This window comes from Mus pahari, chromosome 3 (genome assembly GCF_900095145.1).
Source record: "Mus pahari chromosome 3, PAHARI_EIJ_v1.1, whole genome shotgun sequence".
NCBI lineage: Eukaryota > Metazoa > Chordata > Mammalia > Rodentia > Muridae > Mus > Mus pahari.
The window spans coordinates 11,724,733-11,745,557 of NC_034592.1; the positions used below are offsets into that span (position 1 = coordinate 11,724,733).

The following is a 20,825-nucleotide window of genomic DNA, read 5'->3' on the forward strand; positions in this document are numbered from 1 at the left end:
AAGCCAGAGAAAAGCTAGCATCTCTGCTTTCATCCGTATCATCTCTTTTTTTTTTTTTTTTTTTTTTTTTTTTTTTTTTTTTGTTTGTCTATCTAGAATTGACGGTACCTTGCCTATTTCATTCACTTAAGACAGAAGCACACAGAAGATTAACCCAAGGCATCATACAGTCAGATTTTTGGAATGTCTTGCTCCAAACACCCTCAGTGGACACCTACCTAAAGTGTCAAAGCATCCTAAACCTGTAGTTACCTTGGATTTCAGGTGCAGCAGAGGCTTGAAGAACTCTCCCTAGATGGAAGCAATTGTCCACCATAATGAACTGCCTTCCCCAACCCCCAGAGAAGCAACCATCTCCTGAGAAACAGTTTGTACCCCTCAGACAAAGAACTTTGGACCACTTTGCAGATCTAGAATAGACACAATGACCAACTAGACCACACCCCTTGATGAGGTCTTAATTACCTCCCTTCCCATCCTCCCAATTCTTTCTCTATTTAAGGCCAATGCCGTGTCAGGGCCCAGATGACGTTGGACCTCTTTAGGTGTTCTTGCACATTGATTAAATCTCTGTTTCCCACTACTCCTCATATCTTTGACATTTTTTTTTTTTAAGAAGACAGATGCTACATATATTGTTGACCTTATCACATGACTGGCCCACTCTTTGTCTTTTCTCACTTAACAAGGCTGCCCACATTTCACACTCCACTTTTGTTCTAGATTTAAAGCAGTCAAATCAGTGTGGCTCAAACCAGAATAGTGTTGTGCTCCTTGCTTTTGGGTATTTACTAAGTAAAATCTGTTCCAAGGCCTCAAATGACACCCTACTGGATTTGTCTCTTAACATCAACGTTACTGGAAATTCGGGAGAGAAAGGAGCCAAGGAATCAATTCTAACCCCTGTACTTGACCACTCTAACCACTGGGGAACATGCAGAGGTGTAAGGTCCACAGGAGCCAAGTGCCACTGCTGCGTACACCAGTGGCCACATGTCACCCAAGGGCTGGGCATAGAACAGATGTTCCAAGGATGCTCTAAGAAGGGTAGTCTTTGAGCTGGAGGGACTTGGCTTGGGACTGATGTCTTATTAGGCTCTTGACTTTTAAGGAAGTGAACGACAGTGTCAGAGCATCCTGTTAGAGCCTGTAGCTCAGAAGTTAACCTCCCCGTGGCCTCAAGAGCTGCAGAAACCCAATACCCCCATCCACACTGGGAGATTCTGGCTAAGGACAGCCTTTCCTCCCTCCCTAGCTCTCCCTGTAGTGTCTTCTGGGAACCACAGGGCACCAGCACGTCTCCAGCAACAAAGGATTCGGAGCATTATTGCTGTGTAATCTGGACAACTCTTATGAGGTTCCAAGCAAAGCTCACTGTTCTTGTCAAACCACACCTTGCTCCTGCATTAAACCCAAGTGCTCACAAGCACTTTGTTGAGTTCTCCATTTCTCTCGAGCTCTCCTGGCAGTACGCCCTCTCCACCGACGCACCGAGACACAGTGTCCTCAGGTACCACCCAGCTGCATCCTGGGGTTTCATTTTGATTTTTTTTTTGGGTTGTTTTTATTTAATCCAAGGACTTTGCTTTATACAAAAAGTCATTGTAGAAACAAGAGCAGAATCCAAAGTTTAGTTTGTAAATATTATTCAGGCAGCAAACTAGTCAAAGGACTGTTTTTTAAAAGTAGATCCCATTTGTGTTGCATGATTGGATCTCTCTCTCTCTCTCTCTCTCTCTCTCTCTCTCTCAACACTGTTAAATATAAATTTTTGCGACAAACCTTCAATTTATATCAAATATAATTAAAAATTAACAAATGAATACATTGTATCAAAAAGTACGAAGATATACATTTCATGCACATACTTGTATAATGTATATATGTGTATATTTTACATGCACACATAACTTGTTCAAACTACAGCCACTGCTTGACAGGTTCCAGATGCAGACGGCTGGCTGTTGCATTTCAAATTTTGGCAACTCACTATGAAATTTTAGGGGGAACAGACAACATCTTGAAAAGAGACAATACAGAAACAAACCCAAAGTCAGGAAGCAAGACGTCACGTCTTCTTTCCTTGCTTGTGATTTTCATGTATACCAATGTTTGGAAGAAAAGCCAGCCATGTTAATGTGGGATAAAGATGATTCCCAACCCAGGGTTGTCTGAGGCAGCTGTAGTTCCACACAGAATGTATACATTCAACACTCAGAGAAAAGGGGCTGGGGCTGGAACAGAGACAGAACATCAGTATCAAAATGCACATCCTTCTCTGTTGCAACATGGGTGCAGTCACATGCGCAGTCCAAGAGTCCTGTTTAATTTTACCCTACTGGAATAAAATACTCTGTTATCTTTAAAGTTTCAGGGTATTGTGCCTTTGTATAAGGAAATTCTATAAAAGGTTTGGTCACAATCATGCTGAAACCCTAGACCAAGTGGTGGTCTTGTGTTTTGTTTCTAGTAATGTGTCTTTTGTTGCATAGCCCTATGGTTGACAATAGCCACTTGCTGAACAAACCTACACACACACACCACACACATACACACACACTTGCATCTCCTATGACGCATGCATGCTCACACACACACACACACACACACACACACACACATCCTGTGAGAAACATGGGGTAGAAGACAACAATCCACCAAGAAGTCATCAAAACACAGAGAACACACCAAGGATTGCCTGCCTGTCTGTGCAACCTTTCTCTCGTGGCCTCCCAGCTATCTGTGCACACTGAACACCTTCCTGAGCATGGGTTTTCCCTTTGCAAAGCAGCCATGGGGTTTTATTTTTCTAGTGCTGGGCCAGGGGCCTGACTTAGCTCTAGGTACCTGGCCTGTTCCTTCCTGCCAGTTTCCTGTAACACTGCCAGTGCTGGCTTCTTCCTCTAACCCCAGCCTCTTCTTTGCTAGCGTTTTGCGCTCTTCAGCATCCAGTGAATACTAGTTTTTTTGTTTTGTTGTTGTTGTTTTAAAAACACAACAGAGATCATACCCTACTTGGCAGGCATCCCATCCCTGAGAATCAGATTTAAAAGGCTGAAAGTGCCTCATGCAAGCACGCATTGTGCTGCTCTGGCTTCTTCAGAGCCCATCACTCAGGGAGAAACACGGGCACTACAGCTGCTTCTCTGACATGCTGCTGGACACTGTCAATGTCCCTAAGACACAAGCCCCAGTGCTGCTCTGAGCAGCTCCCACCCAATCCACCGGATGCTTCCTGAGGCCGGACCTCATCCACGATGCTCAGAGCCAGAGATCAGGCACTTGGTTGAGCAGAGGAGCCAGGGTCATTGGGGACATCCCAGGCAGGGTAGAATACATACAGGAACATTGCATACAAGTCACAGAAACAATGCAAAATGGAGACCTTCCCACATGTTGCCGGTTTTTTAAGTTACACAAACATTTCCTTTCCTGTTTTGATTTCTGCTTTTTCTAGATCAACTATATAGAAATGACAAACAGTAAAAGTGTTGTGACTGAAAACCAGAATCAACAGCAAGGACATCCTCCAGATTTGGTCCCTATTATGACAGTGTAGGTGAAAGGCAGGCCCTTGAGCGAATCTCTACATACATGTGCTATGTGACTCCAAGACCACAATGGACGTGAGATTACTGGTGCTGGCAGGTGCTTCCAGGCCACAGTTGAGCTCCCTTCCTTGCTTTCAGGGGTACCCTATCCCCCATGCCACACATTTGGACAAACCATACTCTCCATGAGGCTCAGACCTCCTAAGAAAGTCCCAAGGACCCACCCTGGACGCTGGAGGCCATGACATAGGATTTGGATTTGCTGGGTCCATCTCAACTCAGCTACCTCCTGCTTAGGATCCAACATCTGGCATGGAACCCAGGAAGGCAGTACACAGGAGGATAGAGAGAACCATATCCCTCTAAGAAAGGGCTTTATTAGTCTATCCAGTGTAAAAGGGAGGGAGGGAGAGAAGCAGGAGCCTCCACCACAGAGGCCGCGATGTGAGGGCCCTCCTCCCAGGGCTGTGACCCCACAGCCCAGAGCGGATGATAAAACTCATCAACTGGAACCCTCACCCATGGAGCTGGTACATGGGTGGTCGTGGTGCAGCTAGCACCAGTGGTCCTGGTCGGGGTGGTGGTAGCTGTGCCGCGCCCGGACGCCAGTGCTGAGTCCCAAAGTGCAGTGATAGCCATTGGGTACACGGCGGAGAGGGTGGGACTGGGAAGTGAGGGAGGACACATAGGAAGTCCTGGAGGAGCGGCCAGAGTTGGTGGCCACTGCCTCTTCAAAGGTGAGTGTATCCTCAGGCAGGGTGTGGGCGGAGGCCTCACTGTCCACACGCTGCCCTAGGTAAGGGTCAGAGCCGATTCGGGAGCCAGGAGCTAGAGGCTGGCTCAGGGGCTCTTTCTGGAGCAGAGCATTGTGTTCAGAAAGGCCGCGGCTGAGACGGCCAGGGGAGAAGGCTGGGAGGCCGCTCTGACCCTCAGCAAAGTGGACAGGCGAGGAATTGGCGGTCTTGTAGGTGATGCTGGGGCGTGGGGTCAGAGGAGTCTGGGGGAGCTGCCTCCGCCCACCTCGGCCCGGGGTGCTAGCACCGGATGTTGACATCAAGGGGCTCCCATTAACGGAACCACTGCCCTACATGAAAAAGGGAACAGCAAATAAAAATGAAAATCACATTAAACAACATACTACGCAGATAATGTAGGCATCGTTATGATGGGAGGCAGGGAGGACACAAGGCAAATGGAGGGGAAGCAGGAAGGAAGTGCTAGAATTCCAGTCAGAGAGGAAAATAAAGAGGGATTAGAAGTGCATGCTGCTGATTTGGGACAACTGACCTACTACTGATCAAGGGGCTCAGTAGCTAGAAAGGCAGACATGAGGGGTGGGGCACAGAGGGAGCTCAACGATCTGGGGAAAGCAGAACTGGAACATTTGAACCATACTCCCTTGTTTGATTACCTGTGGGTGGGGTCCTGGCTCTAGTACTGCTGTTGGCGATGTGGCGTGACTACTGAGGGAGGGCTTCGGTTGCGGGGGCTCCCTGCTCCCAAAGCGGTCACAGGAGTAGAAGCGCTGCTTCTCTGAAGAAGAGGACGAGGGCTGCCTCCGCTCCTGGGACCGGCCTCGCTCCTGCTTACGGTCCCGCCGGCAGCCGGTGGATCCTTCTCCATGGGGCAGGCCAGATCCCGCAGCAGTGCTTGGTGCTGACCAGGAAGCAAAGAGGTTTAGCTGAGTCCTGAGCGGTGCAGAAACCTCTGGCTCTACACCTACAGACTCAATGCCTGCGGTAGCCTATGGCCCTGCCTGGTCCGCAGAACTGGGACTTATTACCCCTCCCCCCTCCAATGGCAGATTCTGGGACCATATGGAATACGAAGGAAGATGGCCCTGTAGACTGCTGGACCCTATCTCAGCCAGGCCATAAGCATTCATGAGGCTCCCGGGACCCTGTATACGCACCACCTTCTGTGTCAACAGACAGGCTGGGCCCCTTTTCCAGGGACCTTTGCTTCTTGTCTCTGCGCCGGTGGCAGCGGTGGTGGTGGTGATGTGACGCCTGGCTAGGAGGAGGCCGGTCCAGAACTGTGCTGCAAAGCTGAGTCCCATGCTGGCGTGGAGCCAGTGTGGAGATGGAGCGCTTCATGGGGCTGGCATTAGGGGCCGACTGTGACAAAGGACATGGGATGAGGAGGCACATGGCCAGAGGTGGCAGGGAAGGACAAAGTAGGAGTTAGACAGATACGGAGGGACCATGGCTCAGTAATAATAAAGGTAGTGAATTTCCAAGATGGCCAGCTTTGTGCTCAGGCCAGAGACAAAAGCCTGGCAGCTTAAAACAAAAGCCTTGTGAACAGCCGGGCAGTGGTGGTGGACACCTTTGATCCCAGCACTTGGGAGGCAGAGGCAGGCGGATTTCTGAGTTCAAGGCCAGCCTGGTCTACGAAGTGAGTTCCAGGACAGCCAGGGCTACACAGAGAAACCCTGTCTCACCCCCCCCCCCCAAAAAAAAAAGTCTTGTGAGCTTTTTCTCTCTCATCAGCAGCAAGCCCCCTTGCTGATGGACTGGCTCAACCGGTAGGATTAGGATGAATTACAGGACAGCTGTAAGCCAATCAACTCTCTTCAGACCAGCTAACCCTGAATTAGAGGAGGAAAGTCTTGAGAGATTTAAAACAATGTCAGTTGTCAGGAAGAAACTGGATTTCAGCTTCCCAAGCCCCCTGCTTTGCAGAGGGTCTTGTTCTTTGTGTCTGCGGTGTGTGGATGGGGGTGGGGCGTGTCCATCCTCTCCTTTGCAGAAGGTCTTGTTCTCTGTGTCTGCGGTGTGTGGGTGGGGTGGGGCGTGTCCATCCTCTCCAGGTAAACCTTCTTGTCAGGTGCTGATTGAATCTGCTCTGTGGTGCTGGAGAGTTCTCCACTGCTACCTGTGTGCTTGAGGTTCTTTCCTACCTTTTCCCTTTAACTGGCAGAGAAAGTGAACCTGAGCAAGCCCCAGTCAAGCCATAAGGAGCCCCTTGTGGGACAGAAGCCTGTGGGTGGGGCGCCCCTCTAGGGAGGCTGAAAGCTGGGTCGTGTCACATGGGTCCTGCCAGGAGAGGGGTTGTTGGCATGTCTGAGGAATCCTAGTGGGACTCACACCTGCTAGAGGGGGGAGATTTCTTTTGGTCCATCCCCACCCCAAGCATGACATACAAAATCAGGACCTATGGAAAGAAACCACCATGGAGTTTAGCCACAGGTTAAAGACTAGAAGGAAGCACCTCACCACGTGACTCAGCACGTGACTCAGCACGTGACTCAGCACGTGACTCACCACGTGACTCTCCACATGACACCAGGCGGTGGGCACAGAAAGGGGAAAAGAGGGCAGAAGGGGGTGGAACACACTGTAGGCTACAGCCATAGGGACACTGTAAAGGGACGACATGGCTGGTGGGGGTGAGGAGGGTAAAATACGGAGCACATGACACCTCCATAACCATAGGAAGGAGGAGGACACAGCCAGAGGGAGATCTAGGCCTGGGCAGGATGTAAGGACTCAGATCAGCCGGGGGCCTCTTCTTGGCTTCAAAAGTGACCCTGAAAAAGGGCATTGTCAACTCTAAGTTGGGTGTCCCTCTCCTAATTAAATATATTCAATGAGAAAAACCTCACAGGAGGTCAAGAAAAGAATAAGGGTTCTGGGACAGGGCAGGAAGGGCCATCCCTGAGCCCCAAACAGCAAAAGGGTAAACTGAGGCACAGGCATTACTTTCTGGATTACAGTATCTGTTCTGGTCCTAGAGTCGAACCCGAGGAGAAGATGGATCAGTAGCGCTTGAGACAGGAGAGTGGAGGGGTCTGAGGGCCAGAGGAGATAGGAGAGTCTGGGAGGCAAGGGACACTAGAAATGGGGGGACCAAAGCGAGAGGGAAGACACCAAAGCTGAAGATCCAGAACTCGGTGATTAATGTCTCTTTGCCTCTGCCCTTAGGATTGTCCTGGTGAGGCAGATACCGTGTAACCCTAGGGCAGGAACTGTCCAAAGTTACACAGGCAAGTGACTTCAGGCAGGCTATCCAGATGCCACCCAGTCTCAAGCCCCTTCTCCGACGACACCCCATCCTCTCCACAGTCTAGATGTTTCCCAGACAACATACCTGTGTTTCTGCCGCTAGGCGTGGCATAGAGGCAGCTCTGCCTTGGCTTTCCAGCCCAGGCTGGGGCTCCCCATCTGGTCCTCTCAGTGTCATGTTCTGCATCTGGACATCCACTGCCTAAAAGACAGCAGGCTGCTAAGTAGCTTATCACAGAGCCATCTGGCGCCACCCACCCCCGTCTCACACATCCTCACCCCCAGCTTCCGTGTTCCTCTATGTCACACACTCCCTGTCCTTTCTCACATGAGCCCCCCAGGAAGGGCTCACCAGTGTTCCTGACTGCCCCACAGGGATCTCTGCAGAATGGCCACGTTCTAGAGGTGCTCTGGCCTCATAAAGTGCATCTTGGGTCCTCTGTGTGCCCCAGGACAGCGACTCCTTGATGCCACTTTCCTGGGTTTGTCTGGGGAAAGAAATGTTCTGCATGATTAGATACCTGTGGGCTGCAGAACCTCCACCTGCCATAGTCTTGGCAAGTAAGGGTGAGTCCCATTCCTCCCTGACCTCACACCCACCCCAGCACAGGAGCTCCAGCATGGCCCCCAAACCAAGATATAGTACACAGCACAGTCTCACTGTGGTTCTAAGCTAAACAGTACTCTCAGGGCAGAGGACTTGAAATACTTATTCTGGGGAAAATCAGATCCATCATTCCCTGGTCTGGGGGCAATCGGCAAGTTCTTCAACCCTAGTGGCTCTTCTGCAATATGGGCATCAAGTATCTGCCAGAAACCATGGTGGGAGGGGACAAGGCCACCCAGTAACTATGTGGTAAATGTAAACTGCCAACAGCTAAAGAAACCCCAGGACCCTTCCTGGGCCACTTTCCTCGGGAGTTTCTTACTGATAGCTTTTCCTTTTACACCCAGCTCTCCACTCCTCCATTGGCTTCCTAATTGTCAGACCACAGATGCCCTCGCTGCCTGCCCCTCACGGGTAAGATCCCCACACAGCACTCACTCTTCCCAGGCAGGCCCTCTGCAAGGACAACATGTGCGTCATACAGGCTGAATGACACTTGATCACAGTCAGCTTAGCACACTCAGCATGGGAACTCACTTCTGAACACAGAATGTGCTCACACAGTAGGCCCTATCTGCCCTTGCTGGGCATTTTAAATAAGAATCGCCCATTGTCTTCTGGGCACACTGCAGGCCATTTCAGCTCAATGGCTCTTGAGGCCATCCTGGGACTAGACTCTAGATGAGAGGGGGCCAGGCTAAACCCTGGGACACTGCCAGCCCTAAAGTCACAGCATAGCTCAGACCCTCCATTGCTGGAACAATAGGATAGGGTGTTGTCTGAGTGTGTGGCGTGATATTATTGGAGGTGTGGCCTTGCTGGAGGAAGTGTGCCACTAGGGTGGGCTTTGGTATATTAGAAGCTCAAGCTAGGTCCAGGAATTAAAGAAAAGTGTGGTGGCATATGCCTTTACTCCTAGCTGTCAGGCAGAGGCAGGTGGGTTGATGAACTGAGGCTATCCTCATCTATAGAGTGTCAGGACAGCCAATAGGCAGTGAAGGAAAACACTGAAAACAGAACGCTGGGGAAATGGATTTGAACGAGGAGGCCATGTTCCAGCCCCAGCAAGCAGCAGAACTTGGCAGCTTCAGCCATGTAGTTCTGGCTTTAGAGCCAAAGACACAAGAAAGAAGTTATGGAATCTCATTCTACAACTAAGGAAAGCCACTGAGGCCAGTCATATGTCAGGGGTGTCCCCGCACGGAGGCCCAAAGGCCATTGTGTGAAGCTGTGAAGGTGAAGTATGGATTGTGTTGGGGACCCCAGGATGTTGGAGATCTCAGAGTTGTGGGATACCTGTCTAGGAAAGCTGCTAACAGGGAGTGGAATCAACCCAAGAAAGAAAGAAGTATATTACAGTCAACAAAGCTAAAAGAAGTTGGAGATTCAAAAAGCATTTTGACATCAGACATAGAAATGCAGAACCTGGAGCTGGCCCAGTTTTGTTTTGTTTTTTTTGTTCTTTTTTTTTCCTTTCTTTTTTTGGTCCAGTGGTCCCTCACCATGTTCTTGTTCCCCACTTTGGGAACAGTAATGTAGATTATATGCCATTGTATATTGGAAGTACATGCTCTACTTTTTATCTTTAACTTACAAGGGTTACAGTTAAGAGACTTTGGACTTTTAATCATTGCTGAGACTGTGATAGACTACGGGGACTTTTGAATTTGGACTAAATGTATTTTACATTATGATTTGGCCATAAGCCTATGGGGCCAGGGAGTGGAATGTGGTGGCTTGAATGAAAATGGCTCTCATAGACTCATAGGGAGTATCATTATATGATGTATAACCTTGTTAGATAAGTGTAGCCTTGTTAAAGTGTGTCACAGGGGGTGGGTTTTGAGGTTTTAGAAGCCCAAGCCAGACCTAGCATCACCCTCTCCTCTTCTGCTGCCAGCCAATCCAAATATAGAACTCTTAGCTCCTTCGCCAGTATCATGTCTGCCTGCATGCTGCCATGTTCCCCACCATGACAATAATGTACTAACCGCAAGCTGCCATGTTCCCCACCATGGCAATAATGTACTAACCCTCTGAACCTGTAAGCCAGCCCCAATCAAATGTTTTCCTTCATAAGAGTTGCTCTGGTCATGGCACCTATTCACAGTAATAAAGCCTTAACCAAGACACTGACCCTCTGTGAAGCTTTCTGTGAACCTCTGGCTCTATGCAGAGTTATAATTATCAAAGTACCAGAGTTTTATTTTCTTCCTGGAAGCCTGGTCCAAATCAAATTAAAGACACCTCACATTTTATAGAACACAGTCACATGTGCCCCTCTAAGATACACATCTGTACACACCTCACATAATACACACATTCCCTCTCCCCTCTCACACAGTTGCGCACTAGAGGGACCCTAACTAACTTGTGCAAGGGAAAAGATGTAACTGAGGTTGCTTACGGGGATCTGTGTGGCAGCTCTTAGGATGCACTTCTACAACTTAGAGCCACGTCTAACACACTTGTAGTCAGGATTCCCCTCTGCATTGTCTGCTGCCCACAACATGAACTTGGGCCTGGCTGTACAAGGCTGATAGGGGTACTGCCTGTAAAACAGACAGATCTGCATGTTGGTCTCTTGCCATTTTCAGGGCCAATTTGAGGTGGTGAGTCTCTCAGAGCCAACAAATAAGGAAAGATCAGTATTCCTGGAAGCCAGCTATATAGGAAATCTGCATGAGCCTGCCTTGTGTGTAACCAGTCATGCCCAGAACCTGTCCACAGCCGTGGATGAGAAATGTGATCCTTGATCTCTAACTCTTTGGAATTGACTTCAAGAAACATTGTCCAAGAATAAAGTGAAACAAGACCTGGCCCATTTGTCTATGAAATACAATAGCCTCAAAAATCAAAGCCAAAATGAGACACTGGGAGAAAAATGGCTCAACAGAACCAGGAAGATCAGAATTATAATTGTCTATGAACAGGCATTTGAGAGCTCAAGGAAGAAACAATTTCTTTTTATTTTTTAAAAGACTTATCTATTTATTTATTTATATGAGTGCTCTATCTGCATGCCAGAAAAGGGCATCAGATCTCATTATAGATGGTTGTGAGCCATCATGTGGTTTTGGGGAATTGAACTCAGGACCTCTGGAAGAGTAGCCAGTGCTCTTAACCTCTGAGCCATCTCTCGAGACCAAGAAACAATTTAAAAGTCCACAGGCACTAGAAGCCAGTAACCACAGAACCTAGAAGAGATAGTGTACTAGTCAGGGTTTCCATTGCTGTGACGAGACACCATGACCAAGGACAACATGTAATTGGGGCTGGCTTACAGGTTCAGAGGTTCAGTCCATAATCATCCAAGTAGGAGCCTGGCAAGGAATAGGCAGGCACGGTGCAGGAGGAGCTAAGAATTCTGCATGTTGATCTGACTGCAGCCAGCAGAAGCTGACTCTTCCATACCGTGTGGAGCTTCAAAGCCCACCCCCACAGTGACACACTTCCTCCAACAAGGTCACACCTCCTAACAGTACTACTCCCTATGGGCCAAGCATATTCAAGCCACCACATTCCATTCCCTAGCCCCAAAGACTTGTTCAAACACATGAGTCTATGGGGGCCATACTTAGCCATAGCATAGTGCAAAATGCATTTAGTCCAACTTCCAAAGTCCCAAGATCTATAACAGTCTCAACAATGTTAAAAGTCCGAAGTTCAAAGTCTCTTCTGATTTTGTAATCTCTTAACTGTAATCTCCTACTAAATAAAAAAAAAATCAAAACGCAGAACACATACTTCCAACATTACAGGACATACATTACCATTCCTAAACATAGTGAGGAAGTAATAGGCCAATACCATACCAAAACCCAGCTGGACAAACTCCGAACTCCATGTCTCCATTTCCAATGTCAAAGAACTTTTCAAATCTCCAACTCCTTTCATCCTTGTTGACTACTGTTGACAAATCTGGCATTCAGAAGCAACAAACTTCATTCTCTTGGGCTAACTCAGCTTTCCTTGGCAGATATCCTATGGATCTAGCATCTCAAACATCTTGGGTATCCAAGGCAATTTCAGCATTACAGCTTCTTGTTCCGATGTCTGGGATCCACATATGATCTTCTGGGCTTCTATAAAGGGCTTGAGTCACACAAGCTCTGCCCTCTGTAGCACTCTAGGCTCTGGCTGACTCCATTCCACTGCTGCTGTTCTTGGTGGTCATCTCATGGTACTGGCATCTCCAATGTGCTGGGGTCTTCCACTGCAACTAGCCTCACCAATAGCCTCTCGTAGGATCACTTCATGGTGCCAAACCTCAATTTCTTTGTATGACCCTTAAGTCCTAGGCTGTCAACTGCATCTTCACCAGTGGTCTTTCCTGGCCTCTCAGTTTCAAGCCTCAGCTGCTCTCCATGACTCATTCATGCCTTCAAAACCAGTACCACCCGGGTGACTTTTACACATTACCAAGACTAGCTGCAGCATGAGGTGCAACCTTGGTTATCTCTAGAACACAGCTTCTTTGTACTCTCAGAAAACACATCCCAGAAGATGTCACCTCAGTGATGCTGGTCTCTTCTTAATCCCAGGTAATTGCTTAGCTCCAGCTAACCAGCATCAGTTGTTCCAGTAAGCCCTTCTACTCTCTGCTCTAAAGCCAGAGTCACATAGCCAAAGCTGCAGAGTTCTGCTGCTTGCTGGGGCTGGAACATGGCTCCCTTGTTCTATTACATCGTTTATTGCCTAAGCCTGGCTGTCTTGGAACTTGCTCTGTAAACTGATCTTGAATTCAGAGACCTGCATGTCTCTGTCTCCTGAGATCTGGGATTAAAGGCCTGTACTGCCATGCCTGGAACAGGAACTTGGAGCTTGCTCTGTACCATGCTGGCCTTGAACTCAGAGATCTGCTTGTCTCTGTCTCCTGGGATTAATAGTGTGTACCACCATGCCTGGGCCTAAGCTTTTCAGGGCCACAACTCCTCAAGATCTAGATCAAAAGCTTGTGTCTTTCAGCCACAGTATCTGGATCACAGGTGTGCCCTGAATTGCTAGGATGTGGTTCATTTAAGATTAAAAGTCCAAATGAAAGCAATAACTAAGTAATAACAATGCCTAACATGATATAACCAATTCATGTTCGATGGCAAATGGATAAACAATAAGCTTAGCTGGGTGGTATCTTGCCCACCCAACTATAACTCAATCTGTTTATTTCCTTGATTTAGCTTCATTGTACTTCCTGGTATCCTTTTATTACTTGAACCATACATTTTGTACTTTTCCTTTCTAAGCTTGCTGTGCTTGATCAGAATGCTCTTCATGAGAGACAAAGTCTCTGCTGGACTTTTCTAAGACATCCTTCATCGATACAATTAAATAAAAAAAAAATCTCTTTACCTTAGCCTCAGGTAGACTCTTCAGCTAAGGGCAAAAAACTACCACATTTTTCACCCAAACATCACAAGCACAGTCTCTAGGCCACATACTAAAATTATTCTCCTCTGAAACCTTTTGCGTTAGCAGGCCTCCACAGTTCAAATCACCCTCGGCACTACCATCTTCCATATTCCTACTAGGATGGTCCATTAAGCCTCACTAAAAGCATTCCATTGCTTTCCAAAGTCCCCAAATCCACATTCCCCCCCAAACAAAAGCATGGTCAGGCCTATCACAACAATACTCCAGTCCCTGGTAACAACTTCTGTCTTAGTTAGGGTTTCCATTGCTGTGAATAGACACCATGAACAAGGCAGCTCTTATAAAGGACACCATTTAATTGGGGCTGGCTTACAGGTTCAGAGGTTCAGTCCATTTCCATCAAGGCAGGAGCCTGGCAGGATCCAGGCAGGCATGGCGCAGGAGGAGCTGAGAATTCTGCATGTTGATCTAACTGTAGCCAGGAGAAACTGACTTTTCCATACTGTACAGAGCTTCAAAGCCCACCCCCACAGTGACACACTTCCTCGAACAAGGCCACACCTCCTAACAGCGCCTCTCCCTGTGAGCCAAGCATACTAAAACCACAGGGATACTCTGTGGCTGTCACCTCAGAAGTAGTCCAGCTATCTACCCAGGCTCAGTGACAGCTACCTAATGCTATGAAGCTAATCTCCAAGTCCACCAAGGAAACCAGCAAATAGAAAACACGAGCAGTAACCATCTTTATAGCTTCCAAGTGTCTGTGTACCAAAGGTGGGGGTAGACATTAAGTTGCTCCAGAGCTCATCCCTGGAAGTGGGATGGAACCTGAGAACCCCCTATCTTGTTGTGGATGAGCCTCAGGTATTTCAGGATGTTAACTAGAGGCCAGACTCTAGGTAGGGGGTGTGGAAAGATATCCCCCTCACACTGGCCTTGAGTTCTTCCCACCAGCACTCGCATGGTGCTCCTGTTCCACCAGCATGCCCCACCAGCATACCCCACCAGCACACTCCACTCACATGCTCCAGTGGAACTCACATGGCACCCCCATTGCTGAGGGAAGTTGCACTCTTTTGTCGAAGGAAAACCCGAGCTCCTCGGAGCACAGCGGGCTGTGTCTGCTCCAGGGTGGCTTTCAGAGGGTGGAACAGGGAAACGGGACCCATCTACAAGGAGAACAAGAAGAGGCCTGTGCATGAGTACCTCAGCATGTAACTGGGTCTAGTCTCTTTATTCTGCAACATAGAACCTTGTTTCCCAAGAGGAGCATGTGAACAAAGCAAGGCAGGCTCAGGGACCCTTCTATTATTGCCTCAGCTTTCCCTCATAAAGGACTTCAGGAAAAGTCACTTAACCCAGAGCCTCGCCTCTCCTACCTACAGGGATGAGTGTTGGTCATATACAAAATCAGTCCTCTCATCTTTAGGTTATAGTGGCTACAGCCTGGAATTCCAGGCCAGGATGAGTAGTGAATATGCTATGGCATGGGGCAAGACAAACATCACCAGAAGTTCTGTGTGTCTACAAAACAGAACCTCCACATGGTAGTCGCTAAAGAAATTGCTGTGGTGGCACCAGAAAGATGTATCCCATGCCTCCCACACAACCATGAGCAATGACAAGAGCAACTCTGGCCTATACCAGGCATCTCACTGGTGTGTGCCTGTGTGTGCATCTCTTCCCATCCTCTAAAAGGCCTCCTCAGATACATCACATCTTCTCTGGACAACCACAGAAAAGGTGACTCTGCCAGGGCTTCTGTCTTACCCCTAAAAACCAGCTCTCAAATTCAAGGCTCCACAGTACTCCCGAGCAGGCAGCTCTGCCATTAAACCCTAAGCAGCTATAGTCTCCCCAAAGTGTACCTGGGACAGGCTTCCAGGAGCTTGGTGAGTCTGATCTCTGGTGGTTTTGTTCTGTTTGTAGAAGTCAAATATCATGAGAGCCGCATAGACCTTCCCCACTGTCATCTCGTCAGCTGAAGAGAACAGGCGAAAGGCCAGAGGGCGAGGTTTGGAGGACACACAGCACAGAGAAGCCACAGAAAATGTAGCTGGGTAAGGAGGCAGCTTCTTTCCCTCATCCCCTGTGTGGGCTCAGCCACAGGTGCTAGTGCTGTGTTCTATAGCTAGTCTCCTCTGGCTACAGAACACAGCACACTCTGAGCAACACTAGCTGCTCCTGTGGCTCCTACATTGGACTGATGCATCCCTACAAGCAGCCCTCAGAATTGAGCACCAATACTAGGCTTCCCTTTTGCATTTTTTTTTTTAAGTGTTGTGAGATATATTGTCAAAGGGAGGACTCCAGATCAACACTTATGGCTCCTGTGCTACTCAGCATAGCTACACAGGGATGAGGGGCGCCCACTTCTCCAAAGCAATACACTCCCGTATACCCTGAGGGAAGATGGGAGCAGAGGGCACCTTTCACTCTCCACTTACGCTTGTGGGGTGGCACCAGTAAGTCCAGAGTCTTCTGGGGCAGATTAGCCCACACAGAGGAGATCTCCTTTCTCAGCTCAGCATCACACTGGTGCTGCTTTGTGCCCGCTGGGCCAGGACAAGAGGGAAAGGGGAGACACGTCAGAAGCAGTCCTGCGTGCCCCTCATTCAGGCAGAGCTGGAGACAAGTGTGGGGAGGTATGTGTAGAGGAAGATAGGATGGCGTTTGTGCTAAAAGGAAGATACACAGTGACCTGCAGACTAGTTGGAGACCTTCCTGCACAGCAAGAAGCAGTTTAACTGTGCGTATGTATATTTGTGTGAGTGTGCAAAACAGAATCCAGGGTGCATGTATGAGCACATGAGTGTGTGTGTGTGTCTGTGTGTGTGCATGTGTAGGATAGAATCCAGGGCCTGTGTTCTATAACAGAGCTATAACCCCAGTACCTTAAATATCGTTTGAAGAGTGAAAGTTTTAATTTTGATGAAGTTTAATTTATCAGTTCTTATATGGTTCTTGCATTTATTTATTTATTTATTTATTTATTTATTTATTTATTTATTTATTTATATATGTTGTGTGTATGTGTGATTATAGAGTTGCCCATAGATGCCAGAAGAAAGGGACATGAGATCCTATTTGTGAGCCTCCAAAACCTGATACTCTGAAAGAATAGTAAACACACTTAACATCTGGATTCATGCATTTTTCTAAAAAGAAATCTCTTGCCGGGCAGTGGTGGTACACGCCTTTAATCACAGCACTTGGGAGGCAGATGTACATGGATTTCTGAGTTTGAGGCCAGCCTGATCTACAGAGTGAGTTCCAAGACAGCCAGGGCTACACAGAGAAACCTTGTCTCANAAAAAAAAAAAAAAAAANAAAAANAAAANAAANAGAGAGAGAGAGAGAGAGAGAGAGAGAGATCCACTAATCTCAGCTGTCAACACTTTTTTCCCCTTCTAGAAGTTTTTATCATTTTAAATTTATGATCCCTTTCAAGTTAAGTTTTGTAGGTCATCAAAATATGTGCCATGTACTGAAAGACATCCCCATTATTGCTATGCAGAATTCATAAGAACCAGTGACTGTGGAAAAGCGTAGAAGTTAGTTATCATTAAAAGCTATAATGTTAAGAGTGCCCTTCTGAGAAGACATCAGAAATCTTGTTCACCCTCTCACTGAGGAGAGGACCAAAACCACCCCGCCAGAACTTCAAGAGTGGACATCAGAGTTTCCAGAACCCTGAGAGATACATTTCCTGGGCAAGCTGCCCAGTCTGCGGTATGTTGTGCCAGTACTCTGATGTTTAAACTTAACAGATTTTAGAATCGCTTTGTAGACAAACGCTAGGCACGTGTGTGAAGGTGTCTTAATAGAGGGTTAACCAAGAGGGGAAGCTGTATAAATGCAGGCTGCACCACTCTGAGCCGAATAAAGGTAAGTGGATGGTAGCAGGCACCTCTGCTTCCCGTTTGGGGATGCTCCGGTCCCTCTCACCTACCTTGATGGACTACCTACCCCTAGAGCAGTTAGCTAAAATAAGGCCTTCCTCTTTAAAGTTGCCTTCTGTCAGCCATTTTGTCAGAGCAGCAAGAGAATTAGCACACATTCCAAACTAACTCTGAGTCAAAAATCTTTCCCTTTGTAAATGGCTGTCTGACTTTACAAACCACTGCTCGTCAGGGATGAATGGCATCTTTTCCATATCAATTCCCTTTGCAAATCTGCAGGAAGTCAGTTGGTTCTATGTGTGTGGGGTTTTTCCCAGCCACACCCTGACCAGCATAACTTCACGGGAGGAGGCTGTTTCCTGCCTTGTCTTCTTTTCAACAGGATGGTTCAAGTTCAACATTTCTCCATAACCTTAGAATTGATTCATTTGTTGGGATTTTTGTCTGGATAACAGCGATCAGGACAAGGACAGAGCAGATATATCTCATCTACAACACACCCTGATCCATGAACAAGACCCAGGCTACTCTTACTTATTTAGGTCTTTGATTCTTCCTATAAATATTTTTGAAACTCATAGAATAAAGTGTACAGATGGATTCTTAGAGTTATCCATGATATAGAAACACTGTATTGTGCTTATTTTCAAGGAAACATTTTAAGGAAACATTATGGCGGTATTTTCTATTGTTACTAGAACACAAAGGCTTGTGTATACTACCTTTAAATATGTGTCAGTTTCAGTAACTTTAGAAGCAGACTGGAATTTGCAAACAATAATATAACTCTGACCACAGGCTCTTTTGTTTCTTGCTCTTTTTATTATATTTTTATTATTGAAAACAATATTTAAATATTTAAAACAATATTTAAAGCCATTTTGATCATCTCTTCCTCCCCACCCTTCTTGCTCTTCTCCTTGTTTTACTGGAATGGCTAGGGCCTCCAGTATATCTCTGAAAAATGAGCACTGACTCAGGCTGTCCTCAGTCCTGACTTTAACAGAGATCCTATGTTAAATGTTACATTAGCTGAAGTTTTTCAGAGATATCCTTTATCATACATTTCTTGGATGTCCCATTTATTCCAGCTCCACAGAGGACTATTCTTAGCAAGAATGACCACTGGATTCTGTCACAGATTTGTCCCCTATGTGATATGGAGATATCATCCAGTTCCTATTGTTTGGTACAGTAAGTTATACTGACTGAGCTTCAGAACACAGAACCAGCCTCCCACGACTGGAATAAACCCCCAATGGCATCATATATTATCCTGTTTTATGTACCGATAGATTTAGTTTGCTAAAATTGCACTCAAGATTTTTATGTCTAGAGACAGTTCACTAAAATTATATTGAAGAACCTTATATCCACAATCAAAGGAAGATTTTTGTTTATTTCCTGGCATATCTTTGTTTCTTATATCAGAATAAAGTACATTTAAAATAAGCTGAGAAAGATTCCCTCTATTTTTTATTTCCTAAATGGTCTGTATTCATTAAACTGATAGAATTCACCCATGAAGCCAGCTAGGCCTGCATTTTCTGTTGGAAGATTGTTTGCTGTCAGTTTACCTAAGAAATATAGTATTTCCAAGGTTATCTCATTTCTTACGCACATGTGTTATGTATGAGGTGCATGTGGCAGTGAAGGTACCTGTATGCTGATGCTTGTGTGAGACACCTCTTGGTGCATGTGTGGAGACCAGAGGAAAATCTTAGGCATCACCTTCAGGAGCCTAAAGTTGTCAAATTAAGCTTGGCCAGAACCTCCCAAGTTCCAGTACTAGTGCCTGTTCCCATGTCACTAGCACTAGAATTACAAGCACACATTACCATGCCTAGCATTTTTAATGTGAATTCTGGATTTAAGTAAGTCGTTCTTTATCCCTAAGCTCATCTATTCTTAACTGAGTTTAGTAGCTTATATTCTTCAAAGGACTCATACATTTCCCTAAGATGTTGTTCTCAGAGAAGCCAAAACAAAATAAAACAAAAAAACCAACCAACCAACCAACCAACCAACCAACCAACCAAAAATCAAACAAAAAAACATAGGAAGTAGAATCTGAGGCAGGCTACAGACAGGGCAAAGCCCGAGAACTGCCTGAGAGAAATCAGCAGGGATTAGTCCCTCGAGTAGCTGGTCCTAATGAAGGAAGAAAAGGAGGAACATAATGAGGGTAAGAGATAGTCCTTAAAGAGAGGAACATAAGAGCATGTTCACATATTGGCACACGTAACCCCAAATGGAGAAAACAACAAAGCAAGACGCAGACAATCAAACAGTGGGTACCAGCCTTAGGGACACAGTGAGAAAAGATGGGGCCTGTGCACAGGGGCCTAGCCTCTACCCCTCACAACAGAAGTAACCAAGCTGTGTGGCACAGATGTGGGAGAGAGGTGGGGTACAGGATCCCCCTGGTAGAGGGGGAGAAAAAAGAAGGAGATGCCCCGTGTTGCCTGTAGCCTGACTGAGGTTGCTATTGCTACTGGATGTAATGACTAGAGCAAGCGATTGCATTCACCATGCAGGTTCCCTCCTTAGACATGAGATAGTACAGCTCTAATGCCGTTGTCATGGGAATGGTCAGTGCCAAATAGAGCAGGTAAGTCTATCCAGTTGTCTCCCAGCTCCCAGGCAGAGCCCATCCCTTTAATCTTCCTTACATGTCTAAGTAGATTTTGTGTGTGTGTGTGTGTGTGTGTGTGTGTGTGTTGTTTTGCTTTGAAATAGAAGGTCCCACTAGTTGCCCAAGGCTGCCAGGAAACTTGCTAAGGATTGATTGGTCAGCCAGTGCCCTCCCTTTCCCAAGGCTATGTGACTCACCTGGGGCAAGCTTGATCTCCAGTGCTGTCCGGATGAGGGCCATCAGTGTGGATGTAAAGTGCACCGTCATGTCCTCATTGGATATGGGCATGTTCATGCGAACCAGGCGCTGGGGATGAGTAGGGGCAGATCAGGGCCAAGCATGTTACAGTCACTCCCACCCTAGAATTAGTGTTTGGGCCCTGGAGCTTGGCTTGGCGTCCGAGAGCGGTCCCGGCAGGTGCCTGGTCCAGAAGGCTGGGTGGGTGGGAGTTTTGCCAGCATTCTCTCCTCCCGGACCCCACTCTCATCTGAGCTGAGATTCTCCTGGCTAGAGAAGAGCAGAAATCCAAGTAAAGGCTGTAGCAGGAGTCAGGCCCAGGAGCCTGAGTCCTGCCCACTGACTGTGAATGCCGTAAGGGGCACGGTCCTAGCTGAGGACTGAGTCCTGCCCACTGACTGTGAATGTCGTAAGGGGTACGGTCCTAGCTGAGGACTGAGTCCTGCCCACTGTCTGTGAATGCCGTAAGGGGCACGGTCCTAGCTGAGGACTGAGTCCTGCCCACTGTCTGTG

General features: G+C 47.2%; 1 protein-coding gene across 16 annotated transcripts in view; it reads right to left on the reverse strand.

Moving 5' to 3' along the window:
* Positions 1-1,558: 1,558 nt before the first annotated feature.
* Positions 1,559-20,825, reverse strand: part of Cacna1b (calcium voltage-gated channel subunit alpha1 B) — a 174,868-nt gene continuing 155,601 nt past the window's right edge. For 15 of the 16 annotated variants that reach the window (XM_029537092.1, XM_021193050.2, XM_021193049.2 and 12 more), the window contains 9 exons: positions 20,273-20,381; positions 15,986-16,093; positions 15,407-15,519; positions 14,580-14,707; positions 7,911-8,046; positions 7,644-7,760; positions 5,464-5,668; positions 4,963-5,207; positions 1,559-4,635 (listed from right to left, as the gene is read on the reverse strand). In XM_029537092.1, the coding sequence (XP_029392952.1) occupies positions 4,105-4,635; positions 4,963-5,207; positions 5,464-5,668; positions 7,644-7,760; positions 7,911-8,046; positions 14,580-14,707; positions 15,407-15,519; positions 15,986-16,093; positions 20,273-20,381 (1,692 nt within the window). In that variant the 3' untranslated portion in view covers positions 1,559-4,104. Of the gene's footprint in view, positions 4,636-4,962; positions 5,208-5,463; positions 5,669-7,643; positions 7,761-7,910; positions 8,047-14,579; positions 14,708-15,406; positions 15,520-15,985; positions 16,094-20,272; positions 20,382-20,825 lie in introns of those variants that run through there. The other variant, XM_029537093.1, reaches the window with a different exon arrangement.